The sequence below is a fragment of the Styela clava genome, chromosome 12 (assembly GCF_964204865.1).
Source record: "Styela clava chromosome 12, kaStyClav1.hap1.2, whole genome shotgun sequence".
Lineage (NCBI taxonomy): Eukaryota > Metazoa > Chordata > Ascidiacea > Stolidobranchia > Styelidae > Styela > Styela clava.
Window position 1 is genome coordinate 12061183 of NC_135261.1, and position 26048 is coordinate 12087230.

Below are 26048 nucleotides of genomic sequence, written 5' to 3' on the forward strand. Positions count from 1 at the left end.
AGTTACTATGAACTGACTTCGAGCTTTGAGTATGAATCTATGATGCCGACAGTCAGCGGACTCGCCCAAGCGGGTGTTTGTCGCTCTCTCGCTTTTGTTTATATCTGTGGTTAATCTAGTTATTATGTTCTTAGTGATGTAGCGCTGCTTTAAAGTTTATAAATAATGCTAGAGGATGATTCCCGATGATGTTATTTTCTATATTTTACTTGAATATGTAACTACTTTTGTTCTAGTTGAATAATAATGTCGGATAGCCACCCTAGTTTAAACGCGTCAGAAGAGGAGGATGAGTTTGTTTCTCATTCAACGGATTTACCGTCTTTCAAAGGAATTTTATCTAAATGGACAAATTACATACATGGATGGCAAGACAGGTAAAAATATTTCAGAATTCGGGGTGTCATAGCCAGTTTGCCATCACTTTCAGACTTCTGGACTTTGGGTTTATTACAGTTTTTATTAAGTCCGTTAATTGAAAAAATAAAATAGGTGTCGTGATCATTCAATTGATCATTCAATTCAACACTCTTTAGTCGGCTATGGGATAAAACAGTACTGCAGTATGAGGTTTAGTGAAGTATACGCACAGCTCTGTAACTGCTTAAGGATGTGATGTGAAATTCAAACGTAAAGAGATCGAACTCACACCCATATTGTTTTGAAACGTTGTCTTACAATCATAGAAAAGGTGGACGACTCACCTGTCCTCTTGTGAGTCGAGTTGTCCGAGTCCTCTATGTCCTATGCGTTTAGCCTATTTTGTTCATGCAAGACGGACTAGAAAAAATGTTAGAAAAAAATGAAAATTTGTTTTGTATTTCCAGACCATTTTTGTTTGGTGTTATTTAAGCACTTGCAGTATTCTTTTCACACCACAATTGTGTTTAGAGGTATTTAAGCAGTTAACGCCATTTGCTTCACGAGACCCAGGATAAGTTAGCCTGTTATATAATTCAGATGCATCGACTTGCTGGCTTGATGGTGGAGGAATCAGTTTTAGCAGTTGTTCATTAATCAAATATTTTTGTTTATTCTTTTTCAATATAATTTTTGTTCCAGATATGTAACATGTGGAGATGGAACTTTGAGTTATTACAGATCAGCGAATGAAACAGAATATGGATGTAGAGGATCTATGAGTTTAGCCAAAGCAGCCGTTTCGGTAACATATTCTTAGATTTTTTTTTATGTCAATAACAATTATTATAAATAAAATGATATGACTGATAGTGCATTGTTCATTTTTGGGTCGATATAATTATGGTTTGAAGGCAGTGCAATGATTTCCACTTCAGTATAGAATGTTTATTCTATATGATTGAATATCTACCCTGACCTTTGGGAGAAATGTGTTTGAACAAAAGTTCATGACAATAGATAATTGATATGGTCAGCTAACATAAAGCATTACTGCTGTACAACAACACTATATGTTTAAATATTGGTAAATGTTCGTCATGTTTATGTTACCTTATCACTTTTCTTGACACAACCCTTTATATCAGTGTTCTTGGACACAATCAAATAGGCACAATCAAATGTTTTCGCCCACTCAGAAAATAAAATTAAAATAAAGTATAATTTAATGATGCAGAAAATATTGAAAAATGATTAAAATTGACAATACTTTTAATAAGACAGATGTGCTTGCACTTTTTCACACAAAACATTGAATAATAGCTCAATTTCACCGATAGGTTGTTTTAGTTCTAGTTCCAAATCTTCAAATTTGATCGATATTTTCTGTCTCAACTGGGGGGGTCTGTCTCAACATAAGTTGGTGTCAAAAAAGATTTTACCGCCTACTCTATTGAGCCCTATAGCAACTCACCGAGAGGTCTAGACTTGCAGTTTGAAAAAGCCCTGCTCTAGGTCATAATAGCTATATAATTCACAAATCAAAATTTTGCAATCCACCAATTTAGCTTGTCAAACATACTCATTCAAAATGTATAAACAGTTGGCACAGAATGATGCAATGCATGTCACATACAAGTTTCACAGACGTTTAAATTATTCAACATTTTCCTAATTACTTATTCTGTGCTGTGATTTTAATAACAGGATGTGATTTTGTGTATTGCAATGTTAGTGCCAGACATCTGGGTGTTAGAGAGTCTTGTATCAATGTAACTAGCAGATGTTATTACTTTTACTGCTTCTCTACCCTACCATTTCAGACTTTGAAGTTTTCTCATTATGTTTACTTTTTAATGGCATGATATTCATGGCGAAATATATATATTCGCCAGATCGCAAGCCACTCGACGAGCATCCAACATTTATTTCCTATTTCTTTAGGGGGCTGGGCCAGTTAGATAAGCCGCATTATTTACTTTATATTGGCATGCGTTACTTTTATGATATGTTCAATTCTTTTCCTATTTAGGTTAAATATCATTTGTATTTATTTTTTAAATACTGTTTTAGCCCTCCTGCGTTGGGGAGGCCAGGGTTACTGGCGATGTACCGAAAATAAAAGTACTTTAAGCCTGGTTAAGATTCCATTAATAGATTCCATCTTCTGATATTTGTTATATTCGAGATGAAAATCTTCTATTCTCTGTTTGACATTCTGTATTGTTCTTTATTGGACACATAGTGGACATAACGATCGTTACAATATTATGTTGTTTTTATTGTTCTTGTTGTTTGACACAGTATAACACACCTAGTGGAAATATTAAAAAAACGCTTTTCTCTTAGAATACTGGACCAATTGCTTGAAATTTTCAGGGGTTGAAGATAAAATTTTTCCCCAGAAGGCTATTACTCTTATTCATTTTAAATATTTCTGTTAGCTCTGTGAGATTTGTTTTTGTTTGCTATGACGTCATTAAACGTTCTGCGGACATCGGACGACATTTTGTGTCCTACTGTACTGCTTCGATTGGTGTGAATATATTTGTAGACTGTGATCTGACCCTGACGGTACGGTAAACCGTACTGTACTGCGAACAGACGTGTCCATATATTTGGGCGTAGCTCTCTTGTTTTGTTGTGTACTTGCATTCAATTTTAAAATTATTTCAATGCTTTAACATTCCGTAAATGTATTCAACAAAATGAATTTTTTTAAAAATATTCTTCACCTTTATTTGATACACTCAGTATTATTCTGCCCTACACAGTATATTTTTAATTGATCCTTTATATTTTGAATGGAATTGTTTGTCGGACATATTCAGTATTCTATTGGTAAATAATTCCTAGTCTACTATGAACCCTAGGTAGACTGTGCCGAATTTGATGTCATATGTATTTGTGATATTATAATGATCCATAATACCTTTCTGAATATTTAATTATGGGCTGAACTGTGTGTTATTAATGTTCATATCTAAATTTGTGTCCTTAATTCTTTCACAGTGTCATGAATTTGATAAATGCCGGTTCGATGTTGCAATAAACGACAGTGTTTGGTATATGAGAGCACCTGATGAAACAACAAGACAACAATGGATTGAAACCATTGAAGCAAATAAGGTATTTGATTATCTGAATAAGTTCATATTTTATAATCTGATGTTGTTTATTTATTTTTTTAAAAAAAAATAATTAAAATTCTGACATTATATGCAAATTTAGTGCGACTCAATTTTGTATCTATTAACACTTTGTTTATCCGTAATTCTTGTTCAATCATGTAATAAATGAATAAGCATAGATCACACGTATTAGAAAATATGATATTGCTGTGTATATATGTTAAAATAAAATGCAGTGCAGTACTGAATAATGAATGAACCAAAATTGCATGAAATTGAAATTAGAGGAAGCAGTGATTTAAATAAAATTTTTCACTATAACAAACTATTATGGCTTCGAATTTGGTATGATTGTGGGATGTACTGCCAGTTAATTCGGTATAGTACTGTATTAGTTTCATCAAAGAAATAGCATTTTCAGTACACAAGATCAATTTTCACTCTTTGTCCTTAGCTTTACCCATTTCCTGTCTTTATTCAGGAAAGGAAAGCTCAATGTCAGTAGACTAACAATAGTTGTACTTGTAACCTTATTTTTGTCTTCAATTTTTTCATTCTGCAATTTTCCAAATACAAAAAATGTTATCTTTGAAGGGACTTTGATAGTCTTTTAACAAACGTCTTGCAAAATAATTTTTTGGCTTGGCAGTGTGGCACACCATGCTAAGCTTTAAAAAATATGCTTCCCACCGCACATATGATTACACTTAGTGGGTTTGCATTTTCGAATTCTGTCGGGATAATTATGTGCGAGAGGATTGCAGGACTCCTTGCTGTCGTAGGGTGGTTCACTTAACTGCTGGTCGGTTACGGCTTCCTCCACCATCCAGTCGATGCATCTGAAAACAAATGACAAACTAATTCCATACTTGACATAGACTGTTAATCGGATTAGAGGCTGTGGTTATGCTTAGCATATGATTGAGCTGTCCTATCGGCTTTTCTCTCTCACAGGTTGAATATGTAAATCCAATTACTAATTCTGCGTTTCTCATTCAACCTGGTAATAGTTTGAGAGCTCCTCTTCAATTACCATTAGTTTATACAAGTCTGTGCGCTTTTGTTTGACTTATTGAAATATATTTGAAAAGGAATGAGATGAAAGTATGCTAAGTCAATATATAATCTTAAGAAATGAAATTTATTTATTGGCTTTTTTTATTTCTCAATACCATCAACTGCCAATGAACGAATTCAAAATTGAATGAAGTTTTCTTACCAATCACCATAACAATTGAAAATTGATTTTCAGTTTGAACTCCTTTGTATTCCCTTGCAATAAAATATTATAATCTTTCATCGATCAGTAGGCCTATGAAATTTACTTGATATTTTCATCAATATCTAATCTGTGAAATTTTCTTCAGGACAATGGTTATCTTATGTGGAGAGTAAGTTATGTCATGCTCTTTATTTGTTTTAAATAACAGCAAGTTTTCATTTTTTTTATCTACTTATTTTTTTATTTTACTTCATAACATTGAACCATTATTATTCTGCTTGTTTAACTTTATGTTCATAAGGTGACATTATTCAAAGTAAATCTAATTTATAATTTCCTTTTCTCCTAAGATAGACTGTAGATGTCTATCTATTCTTTAGCTAATAAAGACGAGCATGCCTGAGGGGGTGGTTTTCTAATAACTGACCTGGATTTGTACAAAAAGCTTCTATTGTAATCTTTAGTTTGACTTTTGGACTATGTTGACATTCTAAAAACGAAGACCAAATTAATTATCTTGTTTTGTTTATAGGATTTTGCGGAAAGGTTTATCACAAATCTATTATCAAATTGTTTCAGTATCATAAAATTGAAGACCCATGTTTGGAGTATTTTTGTGAAATTACAATAGAAACTGTGAAACTTATATAGGAAGGAGCAAATGACATCTAGTGTAGCGATAATGTTTCGTTATTTACCATAAATCATGCCAGAATCTATGGATCTACTAATTGGTTTCTTGATATTTATTATCTAATGTCATGTTCTATCAGATAAAATATTTCTGCAAAAAATATAATACAAACATCAAATTTTTATCGATAAATCCAATATAAAAAATTATTGTTTTTCAACGGAAATTCCTAAACTTTAGAGGTCATTTTAAAATATTGTATACGTAATGTAAAACATTCTTATGTTTGGCCTGAATTCAGGCCCCCAGGTGTTTATATTTTGACAATAAAAACTTTGATAAGGACAGGATGCATTCTTGTGCAAAAATTTGCAGCATTTCTGCAAAACTTAGAATTATCTTATCTTATAATTACTTCCATATAGGATTGGTGACGTTCAAATGTCATTAGCTGTTATTGCATTGGTTATATTCAAGTAGGGCTGATATCTTGAGTCTCAAATCCTTGGTGAAATCACAATACCATATCAATGATCACAATCACGGTACATAATCTTTTGAGTGTTGTTCATGATATAACAAAAACTGACACCCTATGAATATGTTATGTAGAATGAGGTAATGCATCACTGTGTGTTTAATTGATATGTTGAATTATATTATATTTAACTTTATTATATTTTCAAACTTTTTTTTAATTAGAAGATTCAAGAAAAGATTGCAAGTTTAAGAAATTTTCTTTCTATTCTAAACTAGGGATTTTCAAAGAATTTGGTTAATATTTATAATTCGAATATTTTAATAATAAGTTACCAACTTTTTTTCATAATTTGGGATTTATGATTTGCACTGATATCATTTATTTCATTGCCTAACCACGAAATAAGTATTATCGTAATGCCTGTTTCTTTTTCGAATGTACATTGAAATATACAGTTAGCCTAAACCTTTAATAAATCTATTCAAATTAGCGTTTTAATCACCGACTACATACAAATATTATTTGTTTTATCTGCATTGTAATGGACCTGGTTCTAGTTATATCTATGACCTTATATAGCCTATGCTATGCATATTATATTCATTAAATTGATTTTAATGACCGGGAGCCTATGATATACATTAGTTGCACTGTTCTGAATCATGTGACATGAGTCACTGTTGCCGACAAGGAGTCACGTGCATATGTTCAAGGATGTAATGGCTAAACTTATTTGGTCCATATTATCGTAATCACACAAAGTGACCTTTGTTATTATTTGAATCTAAAATTCGTTTCTCACTAAATAAAATTGATTCAAAATTTATTGACAAGAAAAATAGAATAATATAATTTATTTTAATGAGTGGAGAACGTTGACTGCTTGTCAGATGTGATGATTTTAGTGGTTGATTTTCTTCCATAAGGTTTGAGTTATATTCATTTATCTGACCTATGTGGTAATATAAGAGTGTTCACTCATTTTGAATGTCTTAAAGAAACCTTATATACTATTATGAAACAGTGTTCCGGGCAGCCATGAACATTATATTCTTGTATTCTCTAAACCTATTTACCATCTCTGATTCTTGACTGTGTCAGATAATCAATAAATACAATTATTTATGACAACACCCTTGTATGTTTCACCACGAATAGCACGGGAGACATATGTTATACTTCAAAAATGATATGCAATAAACGTTTCACTCTTAATTAGGTCTTGTTATACAACTCAGATTGAGATTTCTGTAATTCCATTTCGTTGTTATAGGTTATTACAGAACTGATAGGTTACTGGTTATGTCATGGGTTGATTTATTTCAAATTTTGTATACCATATGACAATACCATGATACCATATTTTCAAAATTAATAGTACTTTAAACAGGTACTAGTACTATTAACCAAGTCTAAATTACTTATCAAATTACTGAAATCATTTGAATGTTTGATGGGAGTCATTCATTGACCTCTGTAACTTAACTCTGTAGCTTATGAATCATATTTCAATATTTATCATTTGTAAGATCACAGCCTTATCAGACAGTGATGATAATTTTATTTGCTAACTGCACATATATGCATAAATGACCCATGGTTTTTCTATGTTAATAACATTCTAGAATAGGTGGATTTTTACCAATAGTCCAAAGTGCAAGTTTTATATATATCCTATTTTCGCTGAATACCACATACCCGTCCGCGTAGGCATGCAACTTTATCAATCAGTTTACTCAGGAAGTTATGTTTAATGATGTCATTAAAATTAACAGATACCGACTTTTCATAGGTCACTAGGCATATAAATTGACATCCTAATGAATTTATTAGGCTATTTGCGTTTAGTGAGTTAATAACATATAATTACTTGTTCCGGGTGAAAAAATGAGAATTATACAAATTTTCTGTTCTGCCCTGTTATTAATTTTCAATCTTGTATTCTTTGATACTCTGTAACCTGAGTTATGATAAGTTAGAAGTTGTTGCTATTACTTAACATATCCGTAGCCTGCCCTAAAATAAGCAAACTAAAACAAAATGGAAATTGGTGAGTGAGCAATAAGAGGATAATATTTATTTTTTTCATTCAAAACTATTTAAATCGATTATTTTTGATACCAAATTCTCAAATTTTATTTGTGAGACTTCATTATAAAACTCTATCTACCATGGAAACTAAAAATTTATTCAATATGATGATTATTTCTCTTTTATAAAAGTTTTAGCAATTTTTTTCACAACATTTTCAACTTTCAAGCTGTGGTCATAATCCTTCAAATCAGTACGATAATAAATTCACATTTCTTGTCCATCTCCGAATCTGTCATGAGATTATATAAAATAGCTAGCTAGCTAATACATTCTCAACTTGAGGTTTATTATCAAAATCATGTATCATCATACGCTATTGATTTTATTGAAAATATTTTGATTGGCAAGGACACACTTCCTCTATATCTGGTCCATTCATTTCCTCATGTTATATAATACTCATATTTACCTTTATTTATAGGTTGTATGTGTTATATATTTGGGGATAGAAATAGTTATTCATACAGTTATAACGCGATTGTGTTATTGAATAATGGGCGCTTCAGAAGTGTGTGTACCAACAACTAATTTTGTTCGCCTCCTTTACATCAAGTTGTGTAAAGGGACGGAAGCCTGTGGGCAGGGAGTACAAACAGTCTCCGAACCCGTAATCAGAACCAAATAATGGCTTAAGCCTAACCTGGTACACATACTACGGGAGTACCGAATATTGTTATAATAACTTGCATATTTATTGCATACTGTCTTGATTTTAAAATTTATTATGGTGGAATCATTCAGCATGTGGGTGTGAAGTAACAGGTACCAAGTTATGACTCATACACGATATAATGAAATACTTATCATGTTTAGTAATATCTGTTTATTATTGAATCTGTTTCTATGTAGGGAGCTGTGTTCAATCAAAAATGTCAAAAACGAAACAGTTATATTTTGAAATTTTTTTGTCTTCCATATATCGAACTTCTGGAAATATGAGCCATCAGAATTCTAGAATACCGGCTTGTTGAATTGAACATACCTCCATTTGTGGCCTACAATTTCATGATGATTTCATTGCTTTCTTTTTTTATCGTACACGAGTTTCACTGGGCTTTATAAGTAAATAGTTGCAGTATACTGAAGAAATTGTTTTGATAAAATTTGGTGCTACATAACAAAATAATGTTGCAATTTATTTTGCATTAAGCATGACTTTTTTGTTTATATAAATTTTTTATTTTATGATTTTCACAAATGCATTTTGCTTCTTTCAACCAGGTTAAAAGTTTTAGACATCTAGGATTAGGCATAACAATTTTTGTTATAGAGATTTCCATATCTGAAAAATCCAGTGTTTATTGTGAATATTTTAAATTGAAGCAGCAAAATTACATTGCATGTCATAAGCATGTATACATAAAATTCATAAATATATGATTTTCTTTACTCAAGTTCAAAGAATTCTTCATGAGATAAACAGAATTATGTAATTTGAAAATTATTGGACACGGTACTGTAATGGATTTAATACTACTTTGTTTTGGTCTTTGTGTCCATATATTTGAGCATTGCTATCTTGTCACTTTTATTAAGGTTTCTACCCTTATTGAACAATTATTATTTTTTGTTTTTGAACATTTCCTAAGTATTTTTTTGTTTTTAGTCTGAATCAGGATATGGATCGGATGGAAGTAGTCTACGTCGCCATGGCTCCATGATGTCACTTGGCAGTGGATTGTCAATCACCTCGAGTTCATCATTCAGAAAAGGTTGATTAAATTTTCCAATTTTTTTGTAGTATGTTGTGAATTAATGTGTTTTAAAATATAGCATAATATGGCATCTTACAAATTTACAAGGAGAATTAATGAAGTAAAATAGTTTGGTACTCCAGACTGCAATTTGGAGTTCTGTTCAAATGAAAAATAGTCCCGATTTTGATATTCACTTTTCATTCTTCAATTTTGAAATTATATCTGACATTTGAATGGGAAATGTACCCATATCATCAAGGTTATGATTTCCTATCAGCTTTTTTTCAAGTGTAAAGAGGTACGAATAAAGATAACTAAAAAGTTTCGTTCAACTGTTCTGAAAAAACTAATATTCATGAAATCCCAATTTGCCTTCTCAGTGACTTTTCAACTTTTATTATGAGGCTGTTGGTTCAGATGTATCTTATCATATACTAAATTAGTATGTTTAAATTATTTTGAGAATGTCCATAGCAGGCCATGTCGCACTTACTCAAAAGTAAAGAATCTCTCTGAGAAATGTTACGAAAGACCACTCAAATACCAAGTAGCCTGCTATATTATAGATATATGGCGATGCATTATGCGCCAGCAAATTCTGATTGACAAATTCAAGTCAATAATACAATTATACACCGAAGAATATTGAAGTAAAAACATTGTAACGGGATCTCTGAGCGACTAAATTGAGTATAACAGTTCTCTTCACTAAATAATTTGTTTGTTATCCATGTTATATAGAGAATTTTGCAATCATGTTTAGAGAACAACTCTTCATACAAATAATTTGTGTATTGTTACCACCGGATTTGTGTTTTACCGTATATTAATACATACTATGCTCCATTCTTTTGTCAACGTGATCTGAATTCATGACGTTCCGAACAAATTTAGGCAAGACAAAATTTCTATTACTATATTTGTTATCAGAAAATCAATTTATTCTGAGAATTATTGATTTCCAAAGTCCAATTCATGTCTCAATGAATGTCTGCCATCAGGTCATGTCATGTATGGTCGGCCCTTTAGTTCTATCCATTCAAAAAATCCCCTTTTATTTTACATCGTCTAATTTAAACGTGGTGAACTAAATGTCAGTGAATAGCTAAGTGGCTACTATATATGGAAGTGGGAAATATTTCAAACTATGAAAATTTCATTTCGTCTAAATCTCATGTTTTTACCTAATTATCATTGTTATTAAATCGAATTATTACCTGTCATAGTGGTTCATAAAACAAAACATTCTAGTGTTCAGAACTCTATGCTTACCCTTCCATACAGGAAGGAAATAGGTTTGGTAGGCGATGTTGAATAGAAATCTCTGTGATCTGGTGGTCAGACTATCGTTACTGTAAAAGATTTGAAACTCGTTTTGGCCTTGATATGCATATATATTTGAGCATCGCTTTTTTGTTTTTATTTATAGCACAATAATTTATCAACATTATTTTCAGGTCGTGGTTTATTCGAAAAATTGGCTGAATTAGAAACATTCAGAGATATTTTGTGCAGACAAGTCGACACATTACAGAAACATTTTGATGCTTGTGCTAATTCTGAAGAACAAAGTGACATCAGAGATAACTTCGGCAGTAAGTTATGTTATGTTTTCCATGGTTCATGTATAGGATTCAGAATTTTTGTTTTTTGTTGAATTCTTTTACTGCCATGCATGGACCATCATACTTGAACTGCTCCTAGCCAACTAACTCAAAAGTTTTTAAAAGAAAGTAATAACACCTTATTGAATTACTAGGAAATTACAGTGATTTTGTAGAATTCAGTGCGATTTCAGCCCGTTCTAATCAGCTCCCAGCACCCAAGTTATGAACAATGATGTATTCTGTTAGTTTATGCATTGGAACAGTGGTTTCCCAGACTTTCATGATTGATTTCAAGACACTCTCCTTCCAAAGACTCTTAACAATTGTGGCCCCCATCCTGTTCCTTGAAAATAACCAGTATTGCATTCATCGTGTTCCCATCAGTTAATTCATGCACCACTTTCAATAATAAAAAGCTAACAAACAAAAGCATAATAATCAATGCATTATAGTCAAAGAATTGAACGACTTTTAGTCGCTTTACTTTTTCGTTAATTAATGTAGTTATGGTGAATAGAAGTTGAGATATATAACACAGTCAGTACCTTGTATGAAGTCGTAGTATTAAATATATATCTAAAAAATTTTTTTTCAAAATGTAATTTCTAATTTTTGTTCAATTCAGTGGACGCAGATGCTGATGATGAAATAGATCACGAGGATGATATAACGTTAACCAGTACTGACCCTGATTCATTGCATAGAACTAGCAATGTAAGTATGACATCAGTAATAAAAAAATAAGGTTTTATCAACACATATGATAAGCTGGAGATTATCATTAAACTTTCACTTCAAACAGGCCTCTGTACAATCAGCTACTGATATACCAGCAGATGTATTATTGAGAAGACCAGTTCTGTAGCCAATTCTCCTTTTTCATTCCTGATTTAACAAATTATCTCACCGAAACAAAAGAATTTGAAATTGTGACCTCATAATTAAAATATAAGCAAACCAGATTTTGTTATATTATTTATCACATTATTGATACTTTATTATTAATAAAAAATTTTTGAAGCGGTACATTGTGGAGAAGTAAATTTTACATTTAAAGATGAAAATGTGGCTTATTCTATTCAATATTTGAATGCAATATTCTGATAAAATGTAGCTAGCAGTTAGGATTATGCAAGACTATCCTATCCCTCATTTTTGACTTTTTACTGGTGGATCCATATGTGTGTAATGCAAGGATGCTGTAGCGAGAACAAAATTTGATGTAAAATGTATATAATTAAATAATGTGATGAGTTTCGATTTGCACAAACTTTTCGGTTTAAATTAAGGCGCAAATTACGGTACATTTTACACTTTTTTGTTCTAAGAATTATTCACACCAACAAAATATCAATTCAATCGTGCAGGTGACTTATAGACCAGAAGGAATTGATTTTAAAGGAGAAGCAATAACATTCAAAGCAACAACAGCAGGAATTATTGCAACTTTATCTCATTGTATCGATTTAATGTCGAGTAGAGAAGAAACGTGGCAGAGGAGATTGGAGAAGGTGTGTGAGGAGATTTGAAGAATTTTTTTTATTACTTTTTTTTACTTGAGAAGAAGAATACTAACGTCTAACAACAACATAATAACTAAATCATCCATAGATCAACTTCATGAGTAAGGCGTGAGCATCAAAAGGATGCTCTTATTGTTGCTCCACTCCACTCTTGTTGTTGTTTTTCTCCATAGCTAATGCACCAATCAATTTCAAATTTTCGATGAAAATGGAAGAAGTTGGCTAGAAGTCTAGTACTTTTATTTTTTTTTCTATGAGACCTGATATTTTACTTGAAATTTTGTATTTTCTTTTTGTTTATGGGAGCACTTTCTATAGCAAATTGGGAACACTCAGGGATATCCAAAACCGAATATTTTACTATTCCGAATACATTCGTAAAAATAAAAAATTTGAATATGAAATATCGAATACATTCTAAATTGAGGACAATTTCATGTGTGAAATTACATAAGTCACTACATCTTCATGTTCATTATGTCTGAAATGATATAAATTTAAAGGTCATTGTTTTCTCTATGTTGCTTGTTATCAGTTGAGATATCGTACGTTTTGTTATCTGCTTGTTTGGCAGCCCAAAAACTTTTTTAAATTATTCCTATATTTGAATATTTTTTTATGCTATATATACTATTTTTATATTATCATGCTTTACTGACAAATTTTACAGGATTGCAAAAAAATTTACAAAAAAACTATATTTTGATTACCGGTATCTGAATTTAGGGTTGGATATTACCGTAATTCAAATTTTTCCTAAATTCAATGTTTATTTTGACTTGTCTCACAGGAGCACGAGAAAAGAAGACGTTTAGAGGAACAACTTCGGCATGCCGTAGAGTCTGCAAAACAGAAAATTACTTTTGCTGGAAGCCCTGATTTTGAAGAAGGACCACAAAGTACGATTACGGAAGAAGAATTTTTTGATGCAGTGGAGGCGGAGCTGGATAAACAAGATAAAATAGTAGAAGATGTGAGTTGCATAGCAAGGCCCATAATCATGAAATATAGAAATCATAGTCTTAGGACAGTATTAAGAGAAATTGTCATAAACCAGTGGGGTATCACCATGAAACCATGGAATGGTAGGAAACAATGAAATATTGTTAAATCACAGCTTGTTTTAATGTGATACATTGTTTTATTGCAACGTGATACTAAATTTTCTTGATTAATGTGATTCGCAAACCCTTCTCCATTTAATTTTTAGATCATCTATATTTCTCTGATTTTAAATAAGTTTCAATCCTTTTCGTAAAAGGCCATGCTTAACTATTTTTCGTGTAGAAGCTCCAGTGACCAAGTTAGATACTCGGAGGATCAAATGAATTTAATTTATACGGTTCCATTACATTTGAACCCACGTGCATTTGAACCCATGACAATTGCACCTGTATGCTATTGCACCTATGGAATTTTTTTTGTTTCACGGATAGTTAAACCCATACTAACCCTAACCCATGGGTTTTAGCACCCGCATATAGATTGAACCCGTGGTTATACGCATGGGTTCAAATGTACATGGGTTCAAATGTACGGTCACCAATTTATACAAGTGTATCCACAAAATTATTAATTTACTGTGTTAATTTTACTTCTTGAGTGAAATTATTATTCATGTCAAATATTACAGTGAACACAGCCCGTCGACAACCGATAATTTCTGATTTAGATAAAGTGGGATATACTAATAACATTTAACTTGGTTTTATTAATTATGTTTAAATATACTTTAGAGGGAACATTCGAAGAAGTTACAAAAAGCTGCAATCGAAAAAGAAAAAACAGTGCACCCTTTCAGTAGAGAATTAGAACGAAGAATACATGAACATTTAATCGATTCGGTGAAAGATCCAAGTAAAGATGAACATACCGACTGGGAATTGTTTGCTGAAGAAGGAGAAATGAAAGTATATAGGTGGGTTTTGAATACATGAATATGAGGAAAATATAAATCTGATTTATAAATGAAATTGGTAATGTCTGACATCTTTGACAATTGATATGCAATTTTATTGTGTGTGTAGTCACTACGCCGCAGTAAAACCGAAGTGTCACATTTTTCAGAAATAAATTTTTTGATATTACCGGTATGTCATTATGAACCAAGGGCAATTTTTGGTCTAGGTTTCAAAGCTGTAGCTGTTTTAGTTTTGATTTGTCTGTTTTGAATTGGCTGTAAAATGTGATTTTCTCAAAACGTGACATAAGCGAATTTGGTTCTTTTGTAGCGATTAGGGCGAATTGGCCTGTTTTTACCAAATTAACTATCTGACAAATAAGTTTTTCATTCTTGTCAATATGGTCCAATTCTTCAAAATATCTGTCAGTATCTCTTAATTGGCATATATTGTTATTTTTTTACGCGATTTCGCTCAAAGGCCGCACTCATCCGCTCAGAAGTAATGGAAACTCATCTCTGGGCAAAGTTACGGCAGATACATAAATTCTAAAAGCTACTGAAAGTCTGAAACTATTCATTTATGAATGATTGACATGAAACTCCGAAAAATACCTTGCTAAAACATAAAAAAATTCATCGCCCTGAGGTTACACAGACAGTAAACATATGAAAGCTTGTGACCAACTGATAACGATAGCTGAAAATTTAAATTTTTTGGTATTCACTCATAGCTTTGAAGACACTTATTTAGGCCAACTGATTCACTTGACTTGATACTTGATACATTTTTTGCATTAAACATTTATTTTAATGAATTTTAATGATTTTCATTATTTTTCTTTAGACGTGAACTCGAGGAAGATGGATTGATATGTGATCCATTGAAAGCCATGCATGCAATAGAAGGTGTTACTGCTCACGAAATGTGTCATTATTTCTGGGATACTGACGTTAGAATGGAATGGGAAGGTACATTCTTTTTTCATTAAAAATTAATTATAATACCAAATTCGACAATTTGGCCTTCTGGGTCAGTACCTAACTAGTTGTTAATCCAAGCCCATCCCATCTGATAAATTAATTTGTGAAGCGATGATAAAAAATGTTTGTTTTTTGTTACCATAGCAACAATTGAAAGTTTCCGTGTATTGGATGCTCCTGATGATCACACATCTATCATTTATCAAACACATAAAAGAGTTTGGCCTGCGTCACAACGAGATTGTCTTTATTTATCATCGTTAAAGAAGGTTGGTATTAATTATGGATGGTTGGTATACACTGGGCTTGGATACTGTTTGTATAAAGGCTTTGATTGCTTGATATTGATAATGTTCTAAATTTTATTATTAGAACTACCTCCTAATTTCAAATTTTTGATGTAGAATTGAAATTGAATTAGAAGTAGAGATGTTGTGAGACCCTAGGGACCATTTGAATTATTGGGCTTCCATCTAGACAGCGGTTTTGATTACATCTGTATATACTGAATAAAATGTTTGGAATTTTTACTTACACTCACAAAATTCTTTGTTTGGTGATCAATTTCTTCTCCATGCCGAGTCTTTTATAATCATAAGTCATGGTAACTTGATGCATAGTAATACTCTATACTCTACATAATATTATTCTTGGATATGAAACAAGCTTAACTTTATTTAAAAAAGGAATCTAATCAAATAATTAATTTTTTATTTTGAATCAGGTCGACGATATGATTCCGGAAGGTATGGTACAAAATCCAAAACCACACGATACGTACATTGTTTGTAATTTCTCTGTTGATCACCCTGATAACAATGTAAGTAGTTTTAGATTTATTTACCTGCAAATTAAAACTATCTTTTTATTACTATCAGTAGAGGTTGCGCGAGACTAACTCACAATCCTTTCTCAATGCCTTCGCGCTAGTGGATTCATACGCGTATAATGCAAGGATGCTGATTTGTAAACTGCTTGTCTGAAGAAGTCTGATTTTGGTCAGACGAAACGTTACAGAAATACATTTGTGTTAGCAGGACTCTTGTATTGCAAAGTATCCCAATATTATTGTACTGTTGAACTATTTTCAGTGGCTCAAAATGCTTTTTCTACTATTTTTCAACATTGTTAAACTTTTCTTATTTTGATATTGTCAATTAATAATCAATGTTATCATATTAATTGTAGCCTGTCGCGGGATGTTTACGAGCAATCATCAGTATAGCATTAATATGTGAAACCTATGTTACACCGCCACCTAATGGAGGACCAATTGATAGAAACTGCCTCAAATGCAAAATTGTTTATGTCGCTAACAGTAAGTTATTTTCAAGTATTGTGCTTTGCTTCAGAATTAGCTTGTCCATCAGTCTCCAGTATTGCTTCTAACAACCACAGGCTAAAACAGACCCTTTGTAGCTATATATTGTTATTGGACATGGAGTGGATCTATAGATCGTTTTGGCATTATGTTGTTGTTGATTTTGTTAAAATTATTTTTCTTGTTCTTATTGTTATGAAATGTTGTTATTCGCTCATCTCTTTAATTGCTTTGAAATTTTCAGTAGCTATAGATTGTTTTTTGATGCTAGAAGATCATTAGATTTATTTTTTTTCAAGATTTCTGTGGGTTCTATGGGATTTTTTTTTGTGTCCGAGGACGTCATCAAAAATATAAATTGTGCACCTTGTGGCGGTTGGCGTACGCTGCTATCTAAGTTTACTATTTTAACAGTAAATTCATGACTTTACTCTGTTAAATTCATCACTATATCACGAATTAGATACAAAATATACCAACATGAAATTTAGAAATTGAGGAGTGGTTGTCGACCAGAAAATTTTTAGATCAAAATTGAGATCTATATTCAAAGTTGTAGTTGGAAAAATTTTTGACTCCATATACAAGTCAGACTTTGTACTGGCGGAACGATATAGAATCAAATTAGTGGGAGAATGATATAAAAATATCTCAACCACTAAATTATTGTTGCAGTCAGTGCATACTGGCTGCAAGAAAAGAGCAGTAATCAACCTAATATGCTAAAAAAATTTTGATACGTCTTGTTCTCTTTTTGATACAATGTCCGTATTTGATTGAATATAATACAGATTTGTCTTAGATCGTACCTTACAAAGTCATATTTTTTTTATTTCAGTTAATCCCGGAGGTTGGGCACCAGCTGCAGTTTTGAGAGCTGTATATAAACGTGAATATCCCAAGTTTTTGAGGAGGTTTACCGCTTATGTCAAGGACAAAACAAAGAACAGAGAGATCTTGTTTTAATTTTACTTTAAACAACGTCAATAACAGTATTTAAAAACTAAAAATAATGTATTGGTCACAGAAACACCATCAAGTTGCATCAAGAGCCAGAAATTTTAGAATTCATATACTTTAATAGAAAACGATCAAACGTGTATGTGATATTCCATATGATATTGAAAAAAACAATGTTGTACAAACTTATTTCCATTTTTCTCTACGTGAATTAAATTGTATATGATATGCAACATTGCACCCATTGATGATGTATAATACTGGATAATTTTTTATTTGAACATTCTGGAAAAGTACTTGAATATGGAATATATTTTAAATGCAATTCGACCTTCGATAATGAACGCTCCAAAATTTTTGTATTTTATTACCAGAATTGTTTTTAATTTCAAGAAGTAAGCTTCTTTTTCAAACATGAAGATAATATAAATAATATAAAAAATGATCTCAAAACATGTATACAATATCCAAATGTTAAATCCTAAATGTTGCGTTGTATTTTGTCATTCTAACATGCATATCTTAATTCAATTTAATCAACTCTCAATAATTTACTAGCGTAGCAATTAAGTTGAAACATTTAATATAACATGGGACCTTTGAAAGCAACCGAAATTTGGCACTCGCTTATAAATTACTGTAATATTTGCATTTTTTTAATTGTAAACATACAATTGGCAATTGCAGTGTACATACACATGGCTTTAGTTGAAAAATATGTATGTCAGAGTAGACACGTTACAGAAATATATTTGTGTTAGTGTGCAGCAAGACTACCTATCGAATTATACAATTTCTTGTCGTAATTTTTTACTTGCTAAAATTTCCTTTATGTTTGTTTTGTCCAAAATCCATAGATGCTCGGATTCATAATTGCTGTTTTTTCTTAGCCCCAAGTTTCTTTTTTCATTGTAACTAACCATTTTCATCCGTAAAATACTGACATTAAAATCTGAACAAACATGGGGTGAAGTGCGAAACAACTACTGACCATGTGCATAATCCTTTGCTTAACAATACACATTTAGATGAATTTTCATTGCTAATCTTTCATTTTTGTATGTAAGAATTTATTTCTATGTCATTATCAGTTGCTGAATGATTAAAAACAGTTTTAAACTTTTTTTTTCTTGTTTTCAGTATGTTCGCAAATTTTTTTTTTGCAGTGTATTTTGTATCTCTGAATCAATGCAAAAGATTTCTAGTTTCTTTTTTTACCTATAAGGGTTCTAAATATTGCTTTGTTCCGTAATATCCTTTGTTATCTCAACTCACTTAAAAGATAAATATTTCAGATTGAAGACCTTATGCAACCCCTTTTTGAACACAAAGATGGTTCTGAATCTCGATTATGTGATGTCTGGGATATAATCAACACATAATGGCTAGGTTTGCGTCATCACTTATTTTACGGCTAGACAAAGATTGTATTAGGGTCCTCACTCTTTCAGGTGCGTGGCCAAGTTGTTAACACGTTAGATGTCCGCCATCCCAGGATGTAATGAATTGGTAGGTCGAACTGAGATATTCTCGGCCTTTCAGACTAAGTAGCTCCATACATAGAAAAATAAGCATATATATGTTGTATAAAAAAAGTAAATCTATGACCTATAGGAGAAATACCCTTTCACATAATTTTGTACATTTTTATCTGTAATGTTTTGTCAAAAATTCAAAAACGTGTGCCTATCTCGGGCTAATTTTCGCTTCCCTCTGAATTCTCACCAACTTTTTATCTCTTTATTGATTTGTATTATTTGAATATGATGGCCAAAGCTGGCTGGATGAATATTTAATGTTTTGCCTCTTGCTATATTTTGCAAATAGAATATTTTTTTTCATGCACACATTAACGTTATACAAAGGGTGGTACTGTAACTATTACTTACTGATAATTGTTTGTTACGCATGAATAAATTTTATATATGCATCTTTTCTTATCACTTTGAGTTTTAAAATAATGCAAAAGCTGAACTACTTAGAAAATTAATATCTCTTTGCTGCCAAGGACCCATACATGTACCTATATCATTCTAAATCTGGGCTGGTAGTGGGTACCATTACGCCATATTATTGGCTCACCTCAGTGTTCCTCTTGGTACGGCCAACTTTTCTCATGACCCTCCCAAATAAAACCTTTCATGAGATCAATGTGCTTGCATATTTTCACACAAAAGAATCTTGGTTATATTGTGATGATTGTGGGTTCTGTACTGGTTCCAAATCTTTCATATTTGATCGATATTTTGTTTTAACATAAATGAACACAGAATAAGATTTTACCCCATTGAGCCGTTTATCCTAACCAAGCAGTAAACTATTGATATAGGAGTGGGATAGGGTCAGCTGATGTGATAGGCAGAGTTTCTTATGAGCTTGATAAATATGGATAGAGAATTGATTTTATCTCTGCAATAGTACAAAAGGATTGCAATATGCAGTAAAGAAAGGTTGTCAAAACTTCAAAGGAGGCTTGATGCATGAGACAAGCGTACTGCACTGGTAATCTCCCCTCAATATACGTCAAAAAAGAGGATAAGATACTCTCTAATTTGGGGGTGTCATACGTCAGCTTTTTTCCCGACATGTCCGGAATTTCAGTGACCAAATCTCCACCAGGATAAAATGTGCTTAAATGTCCGGGATTTTTTAATAATTCGTTTTATTTGGTTAGTTAGTCATCCAATCCCTTGTTTTTGATTTTTTGGGAATCTAATGAACCAACAGAATTTTTGATTTGCTAACCAGGAACATTTTCTCCGTTCCATACAAACACAAAGCTGTCGCTGTTTCAAATGGCATCTCAGTTAAACATTACAATGCAGTAAGAGGAATTTCCTCAACTAAAGGAAAAAATTATTGTGTACCGTTGAAATTATTTTGTACCGTTGAGACCATGAAAAAAATTGTAAAGCTTAAGTACAACTTGATTTGTCTTGTGGAGAATACTTTGTGATTTTTGAAGTCCAATGAGAGTTTGTTGAAGAACATTGAAACTTCGGGAAAATATACGCAGTCAGAGAAAGTAGGTATTGTTTGTAAAAAGAGACTCCACTTTTGACCTGAACTGGCATTGAAATCAGTGCCTCAAAAAATGTCGTGTCCCGCGCTTTTTATACCACTGTTGGGATTCAGTCAATGTTCAGGGTTAGGATAGATAGAGTATTTGAGTTAAAGTCCTCTTTCACTACTAACATATGGTTCATACAATTGGTACACAATATTTCTGAGGCAACATGGTAATTCAGGATTTCGTATATAGTCTGCTTACGGTTTCAATGTATGAAATGTGGTGGACACTCCCTGGACATGGTGAATATATATTTCCTTCAAGTGAGGTAGGTATAGAATATGGTTATCTTAAATACAGTCCACCAGTAAATGTCAGGTAATTTCAAATTAGCATGTCCAGAGGTTCTCAAACTTTAGATGTTATGGAATTAAAATTACTTTATTTAATGACGAGATGTATTTACTGCTTTGTATTTAAAAAATATTAGACATTTCTTAATAAAAGCAGGAAATGAATCTAAATTTCATAGATAAATTATATTAACTCACTTACATTTGACAAGCATATAGTGTTGAAATAGGGTAACAAGGCGATAATTAAAATATGGTATTATCTATTCTGTCCATTGGATCTTATAGATAATGTCATATGCGAATAACCACCCTGTTGGCCACTACTGTTGTCAAATTTTATTAATGCTGTTATTGCTTCTTTGGACAGTTGCAAAATTATCCAAGTCAGTACGAACAGCTCGCCGAGCCCTGGGGCTCCATTTGGAGCAATTTGAGATTCTAACATAGCGGAAAATTCTCCTTTCACCAGTAAAATAATTTCAAACTAATGATTCACCTAAATTTTTCTTTATTCAAAGTAACAGAAAATAATTTCACAACAATCATGACTTTATTTGCAAAGACAAACCAAATAAATAGTCACATAAAGACCCCACAATTTGTTGTCGAAAATTTTTCTGCATTGATAACATCCACAACAGAACTAGTACAATTGCATGCAATATTTATATAAAATTTAGCTTCAACACAAAAAATAATAACAATCATCATCTGTCTCTCTCTTCTTTAATCTTCTGTTCTTCTAAACTTGTTACAATATTATTAACTTGTACAAAATATTCAGATAATTGGCGAGTCTGTAATGTAAAAATTCCCATGAAAAATGGTTATATATATATTACAGAGGTCAAAAATAGCATTTTTAATATTTTGCCTAATTTAAAAAACTCACCAAATCATTATAACGATTTAGAAGTCCAGCGATGTCACTGCCCAAATTTTCAGTTTCCTCCTGCAAGATAATTATTTTAAAATATTTTGCTTGCAAAATCCATTCAGTTGCGAAAGCTATAATCGATGTTCGTGGGATGCTACATGGCTATTGATTATTCCCTCACTACTATTATTATGAGGAAATGGCTACTGCTTTTTAAACTCTCATTTTTGTATACATTATGTACAAAACATAATATCAAACAGTGGTATTTGATAAGGCTCTCACCAATTTCTTAACACAAGCACTAACACCTTTATAGTCCTATATTGTAACATCAGCTTGATTGCATTGTGAAAACTTGCGAAACAAGATCAATGAAAATGAAAGGTTTTCGTTATACAAATTTCAAGTCAAGTTGCAACAAGCTAAAAAATTATCAAAATTTACCATTTGTTCTATCTGTTTCAGCTGAAGTTGGTTTGCTTTCGGTAAATGCTTTCTATAATCACAGATGTGTTCACTATTCAATACTGCAGATAATTGTTTGACTTGTTGTAACTGTTCTGTAATATTTTTAATCTCATCTTCAATGAGAATAATATAATCACGTTGAGCTGATACATCAAGCTCTTCACTCTCGACAAATCCAGGTTCCAAGTACTCCTGAATCTCTGGAACTGAGAAATTTCGAAAATGAGTTGTAATACTATTAAAATATTCATTTACTTATTTTTATAAGATGCTTATTCGCGCCTTTTGCAACAAAAATTTCCCTATACATGATATGTGTGGAACCATATTTTCTGAAATACCCAAAATCTTCCTAGCTCTGCATTACCTACCAAATTTTTTTGCTCTCTGGATGAGGCAAACAAATTCGCATGAAAATCTGCACTGTTGCCCCCCTTGGGAAGGGTCATTGGTGGGGAAACAGTGCGCTAGGCCATATGAAAACATAAATCAACAATTGTATTTTGTATGAATAATATGGAATATTAGTTGTGCAGAGCATAAGCAAGTTGGAATTGCAACAAACTGTTTAAAAACCAGCGTGCTGCAAAAAAGCAATGCATCCAGATACCACTTCATAGACGTTTAACTTTTATGTTTATGTGAGATCAATGGGTAATAACGGTTACTTATATATGATGAAAAGCTTGCTTGAAAAAAATTAGTATACCTCTTTTGAAAACCAAGTTAACTCTCTCTCTTTTACTTGCCAAGTTGTTTAATGCTTCATTCAAGGATGATAGAGAATCAATCAACTGAAAAAAAGTTAAAACAATTAGGAGGAAGTTATTATAACTCGTTGAAAAGAATATTTGACTGCTTGTTGATAATCATTGAATGTATTATTGCCCAGTACAGAAATGATCCAACAGATCAAAATAAATGCTTAAGTAGAGCTTGTTTTGTCCTTGTCCAGAGAAAATATATTGGAATTACTTTTTGTCTCTTTGAAAGTAAATTTAAGTCCGATTTTACGTAAGGATACTATTTCATATACTGCGAAAAGTACCTTAATCACATTGAGGCAGTGTAATTCATCTCTATTTATATATATGGCATTGAAATTATATCTTAGCTTACAATTTTATTATCATCTGGACATATTGATTCTTCCAAGGCCACCAATCTTTCTTCAAGTTTTTCCAACGTCAAAGTAGCCATTTGTTATATGAAATTTGTTGTAATATATAATAATCTAAATATTATGTACAAAATTGAAGAAAACAATAAAAAGTGTGGGCCAACATTTTCATCACACATATAGTTAAAGAAAAGTAGTGTAAAAAATCCCAAAACACAAAAAAAGAAAACAATGCTCCCTTTTTAAAGTCATGTTTCTATCATTACAGATAGACATTAAGCAAAATATTACTCTGCGTAGGTATAAAAACGCAAGTTTTACATTTTACAAGAATGATACAATATCAAATATATTTGAACAATATTATATTCCCATCATACCTCAAAACTTCTTATAGCATAAAGCAAATTTATAAATGATGATTAATGAATAATTATTTAACCTTGTCAGACCAAAAGATGGACTTGCTATGCAAACAGTAAATCAGCTAGGATTGTTTAGGATATAACAGTAGGACAAATAGCAGAAAACCGTCTTGCAAAATGTTTAGCACCCAATGTAAAATTAAATTGACAAAAAGTGATCACCCAATCTTCACCATTTCGCAAAGTGAATCTGAAACATTGAAACTAACAAAAAAATTGTTGCAAAAAAAGATTTATAATCTAGTGATTTTTACTGTGAAAATACAGAAGCATGCATTTGGCAATATAAATACCATTAAACTAAAAACTATCAATGTGAAAGTTTTGAAAATCAATGAGTTTAGTGATGCAACCGACTGTCCTTGTATCAAAAATTTTAAATAAACATTTTTAAATAAACAACTCAACCACTTACAGTTTGTCAAAATCAACACAAGCTAAATTAAATGGAAGATAAAAACGACCCACAAATTGATTGATACCTTGTACGGTCCATCAAGGCATTTCACCTTCAAAATTAGCTATAAGTCTTAATTTGCAACTTTTAAATTTCACTAATAGCTTTTTTTGATTGTTAAAATCTTTACAAACAAGTTTTTATAAACAATTGAAAGTTCGGAAAAATGATTGTTCAAAATTTACATTGTTATATCTTTCATATAAACTTATTTGTTGTGCCTTTTTTCATGTTCTTTCAAGTTCTGTCTAAGTACGAAGGCTTTTCCACAGAAAGAGCATTGAAACGGTCGTTTTCCTTCGTGAAATTTCATATGTCGAGTAAATGACTGCCGATAAGTGAAACTCTTCCCACATGTTGTACAAAGGAATGGTTTTTCTCCACGATGTCGTCGTTCATGATCTTTCCAAGTTTTTTGATCAGCAAAAGAATTGCCACAGAATGTGCACATGTAAGGTTTTTCTCCAGTGTGAACACGATTGTGGGCTTTCAGACTTGATTTTTCTTTAAATTCCCTCCCACATATGGAGCAAAGATGCAATGGCTTGACAATGCCATGAAGTTTGGCCTGATGTTGACTCAATTCTTTTTTCTTCATGAATGAGGTAGCACACAAGTTGCAGTTATAAACTTTCTTTCCCTTATATTTTTTCCCATTGTTTTTCTTCGGAGGTGTAGTTTCTGAAGCTTCTGGATGTGTTAAAATATGAGTGCGTAATTGTTCAGCGGTCTCAAATTGTTCAGCACAATATTTACAGAAAAGGGTTTCAGGATGACGACTGTTATAGTGCCTGACAAGATGCCCTTTTGAATTGTACATAATTCCGCAAACAGCACAGACAAATGTTCGCTTTTGTTTTCCTCGTTTGCCTCTCTGTGGAACTGGAGATATACTCACATATTGCGAGTCATCAACGTAATCATCAATATCTTCTTCATCATCATCATTTGCTACATCAGCTAACAATGAAGCTACTGCTCCAGCCCTCGCTGCAGCTGCCCGCTCTGGACGTCGTCGAGTTTTGTTATCTTTGTGCTCTGACATATGTGTAATCAGATCGGCTTCTGTATCGCATATTTCACTGCAAATTACACAGTATAAAATACCATGTGTTTTTGCATAATCCACTGTTTGTGTAACATGTTCTTTTACTGTCTCAACTGGTAATTTTTCAATATTAGCATCAACATCTTCAGATGGTTCATCAATTTGCTCAGACATGATTTGATCAGCATTTTGTTCTTCAGATTCTGAGGTGGTAATTGGATCCCCAATTTTTTCTTGATTATTTGTAAAAGTTTCCAACAAACTGTCATTTAAATTACTGGATTCCAGCATTTCCAAATTTGACATAGGCGGCCTATTGGAAGTTTGTGCTGGTTGAAACTCCGTGGGAATGTCCTCCATTTTGTACAAT

At 32.0% G+C, this 26048-nt stretch overlaps 2 protein-coding genes across 3 annotated transcripts; one reads left to right on the top strand and one right to left on the bottom strand.

Annotated features, from left to right (window-relative positions):
* The first annotated feature begins 216 nt into the window (after window positions 1-216).
* LOC120329278 (ceramide transfer protein-like) lies at window positions 217-19844 on the top strand. 2 transcript variants are annotated; one of them, XM_039395854.2, is made up of 15 exons: window positions 217-377; window positions 1063-1165; window positions 3373-3489; window positions 4859-4882; window positions 9529-9634; window positions 11077-11214; window positions 11852-11940; window positions 12594-12737; window positions 13540-13722; window positions 14486-14667; window positions 15497-15621; window positions 15778-15902; window positions 16358-16453; window positions 16822-16951; window positions 17793-19844. In XM_039395854.2, the coding sequence occupies exons 1-15, from the start codon at window positions 247-249 to the stop codon at window positions 17918-17920; spliced, it is 1821 nt and encodes a 606-aa protein (XP_039251788.2). In that variant the 5' UTR covers window positions 217-246; the 3' UTR covers window positions 17921-19844. The 2 variants fall into 2 exon arrangements, with proteins under 2 accessions (XP_039251788.2, XP_039251789.2); XM_039395855.2 differs by lacking the exon at window positions 4859-4882.
* Window positions 19845-21771: 1927 nt separating this feature from the next.
* LOC120329675 (dynactin subunit 3-like) lies at window positions 21772-23887 on the bottom strand. The gene is made up of 5 exons (XM_039396409.2): window positions 23748-23887; window positions 23338-23422; window positions 22605-22834; window positions 22173-22232; window positions 21772-22077 (listed from the first exon to the last, which is right to left on the bottom strand). Exons 1-5 carry the CDS (start codon window positions 23826-23828, stop codon window positions 21988-21990), a joined length of 546 nt encoding a protein of 181 aa, XP_039252343.2. The 5' UTR covers window positions 23829-23887; the 3' UTR covers window positions 21772-21987.
* Between the last annotated feature and the right edge of the window lie 2161 nt (window positions 23888-26048).

Excerpts from the sequence above, each read along its gene's own strand:
- LOC120329278 (XM_039395854.2), top strand. The coding sequence starts at position 247 with ATGTCGGATAGCCACCCTAGTTTAAACGCGTCAGAAGAGGAGGATGAG. Across the intron at positions 4,883-9,528 it reads ATGGTTATCTTATGTGGAGA|TCTGAATCAGGATATGGATC; the intron begins GTAAGTTATGTC and ends TTTTGTTTTTAG. Across the intron at positions 15,622-15,777 it reads CGTTAGAATGGAATGGGAAG|CAACAATTGAAAGTTTCCGT; the intron begins GTACATTCTTTT and ends TTGTTACCATAG.
- LOC120329675 (XM_039396409.2), bottom strand. The coding sequence starts at position 23,828 with ATGGCTACTTTGACGTTGGAAAAACTTGAAGAAAGATTGGTGGCCTTG. Across the intron at positions 22,835-23,337 it reads TAACTTGGTTTTCAAAAGAG|TTCCAGAGATTCAGGAGTAC; the intron begins GTATACTAATTT and ends GAAATTTCTCAG. Across the intron at positions 22,233-22,604 it reads TGAAACAGATAGAACAAATG|GAGGAAACTGAAAATTTGGG; the intron begins GTAAATTTTGAT and ends ATTATCTTGCAG.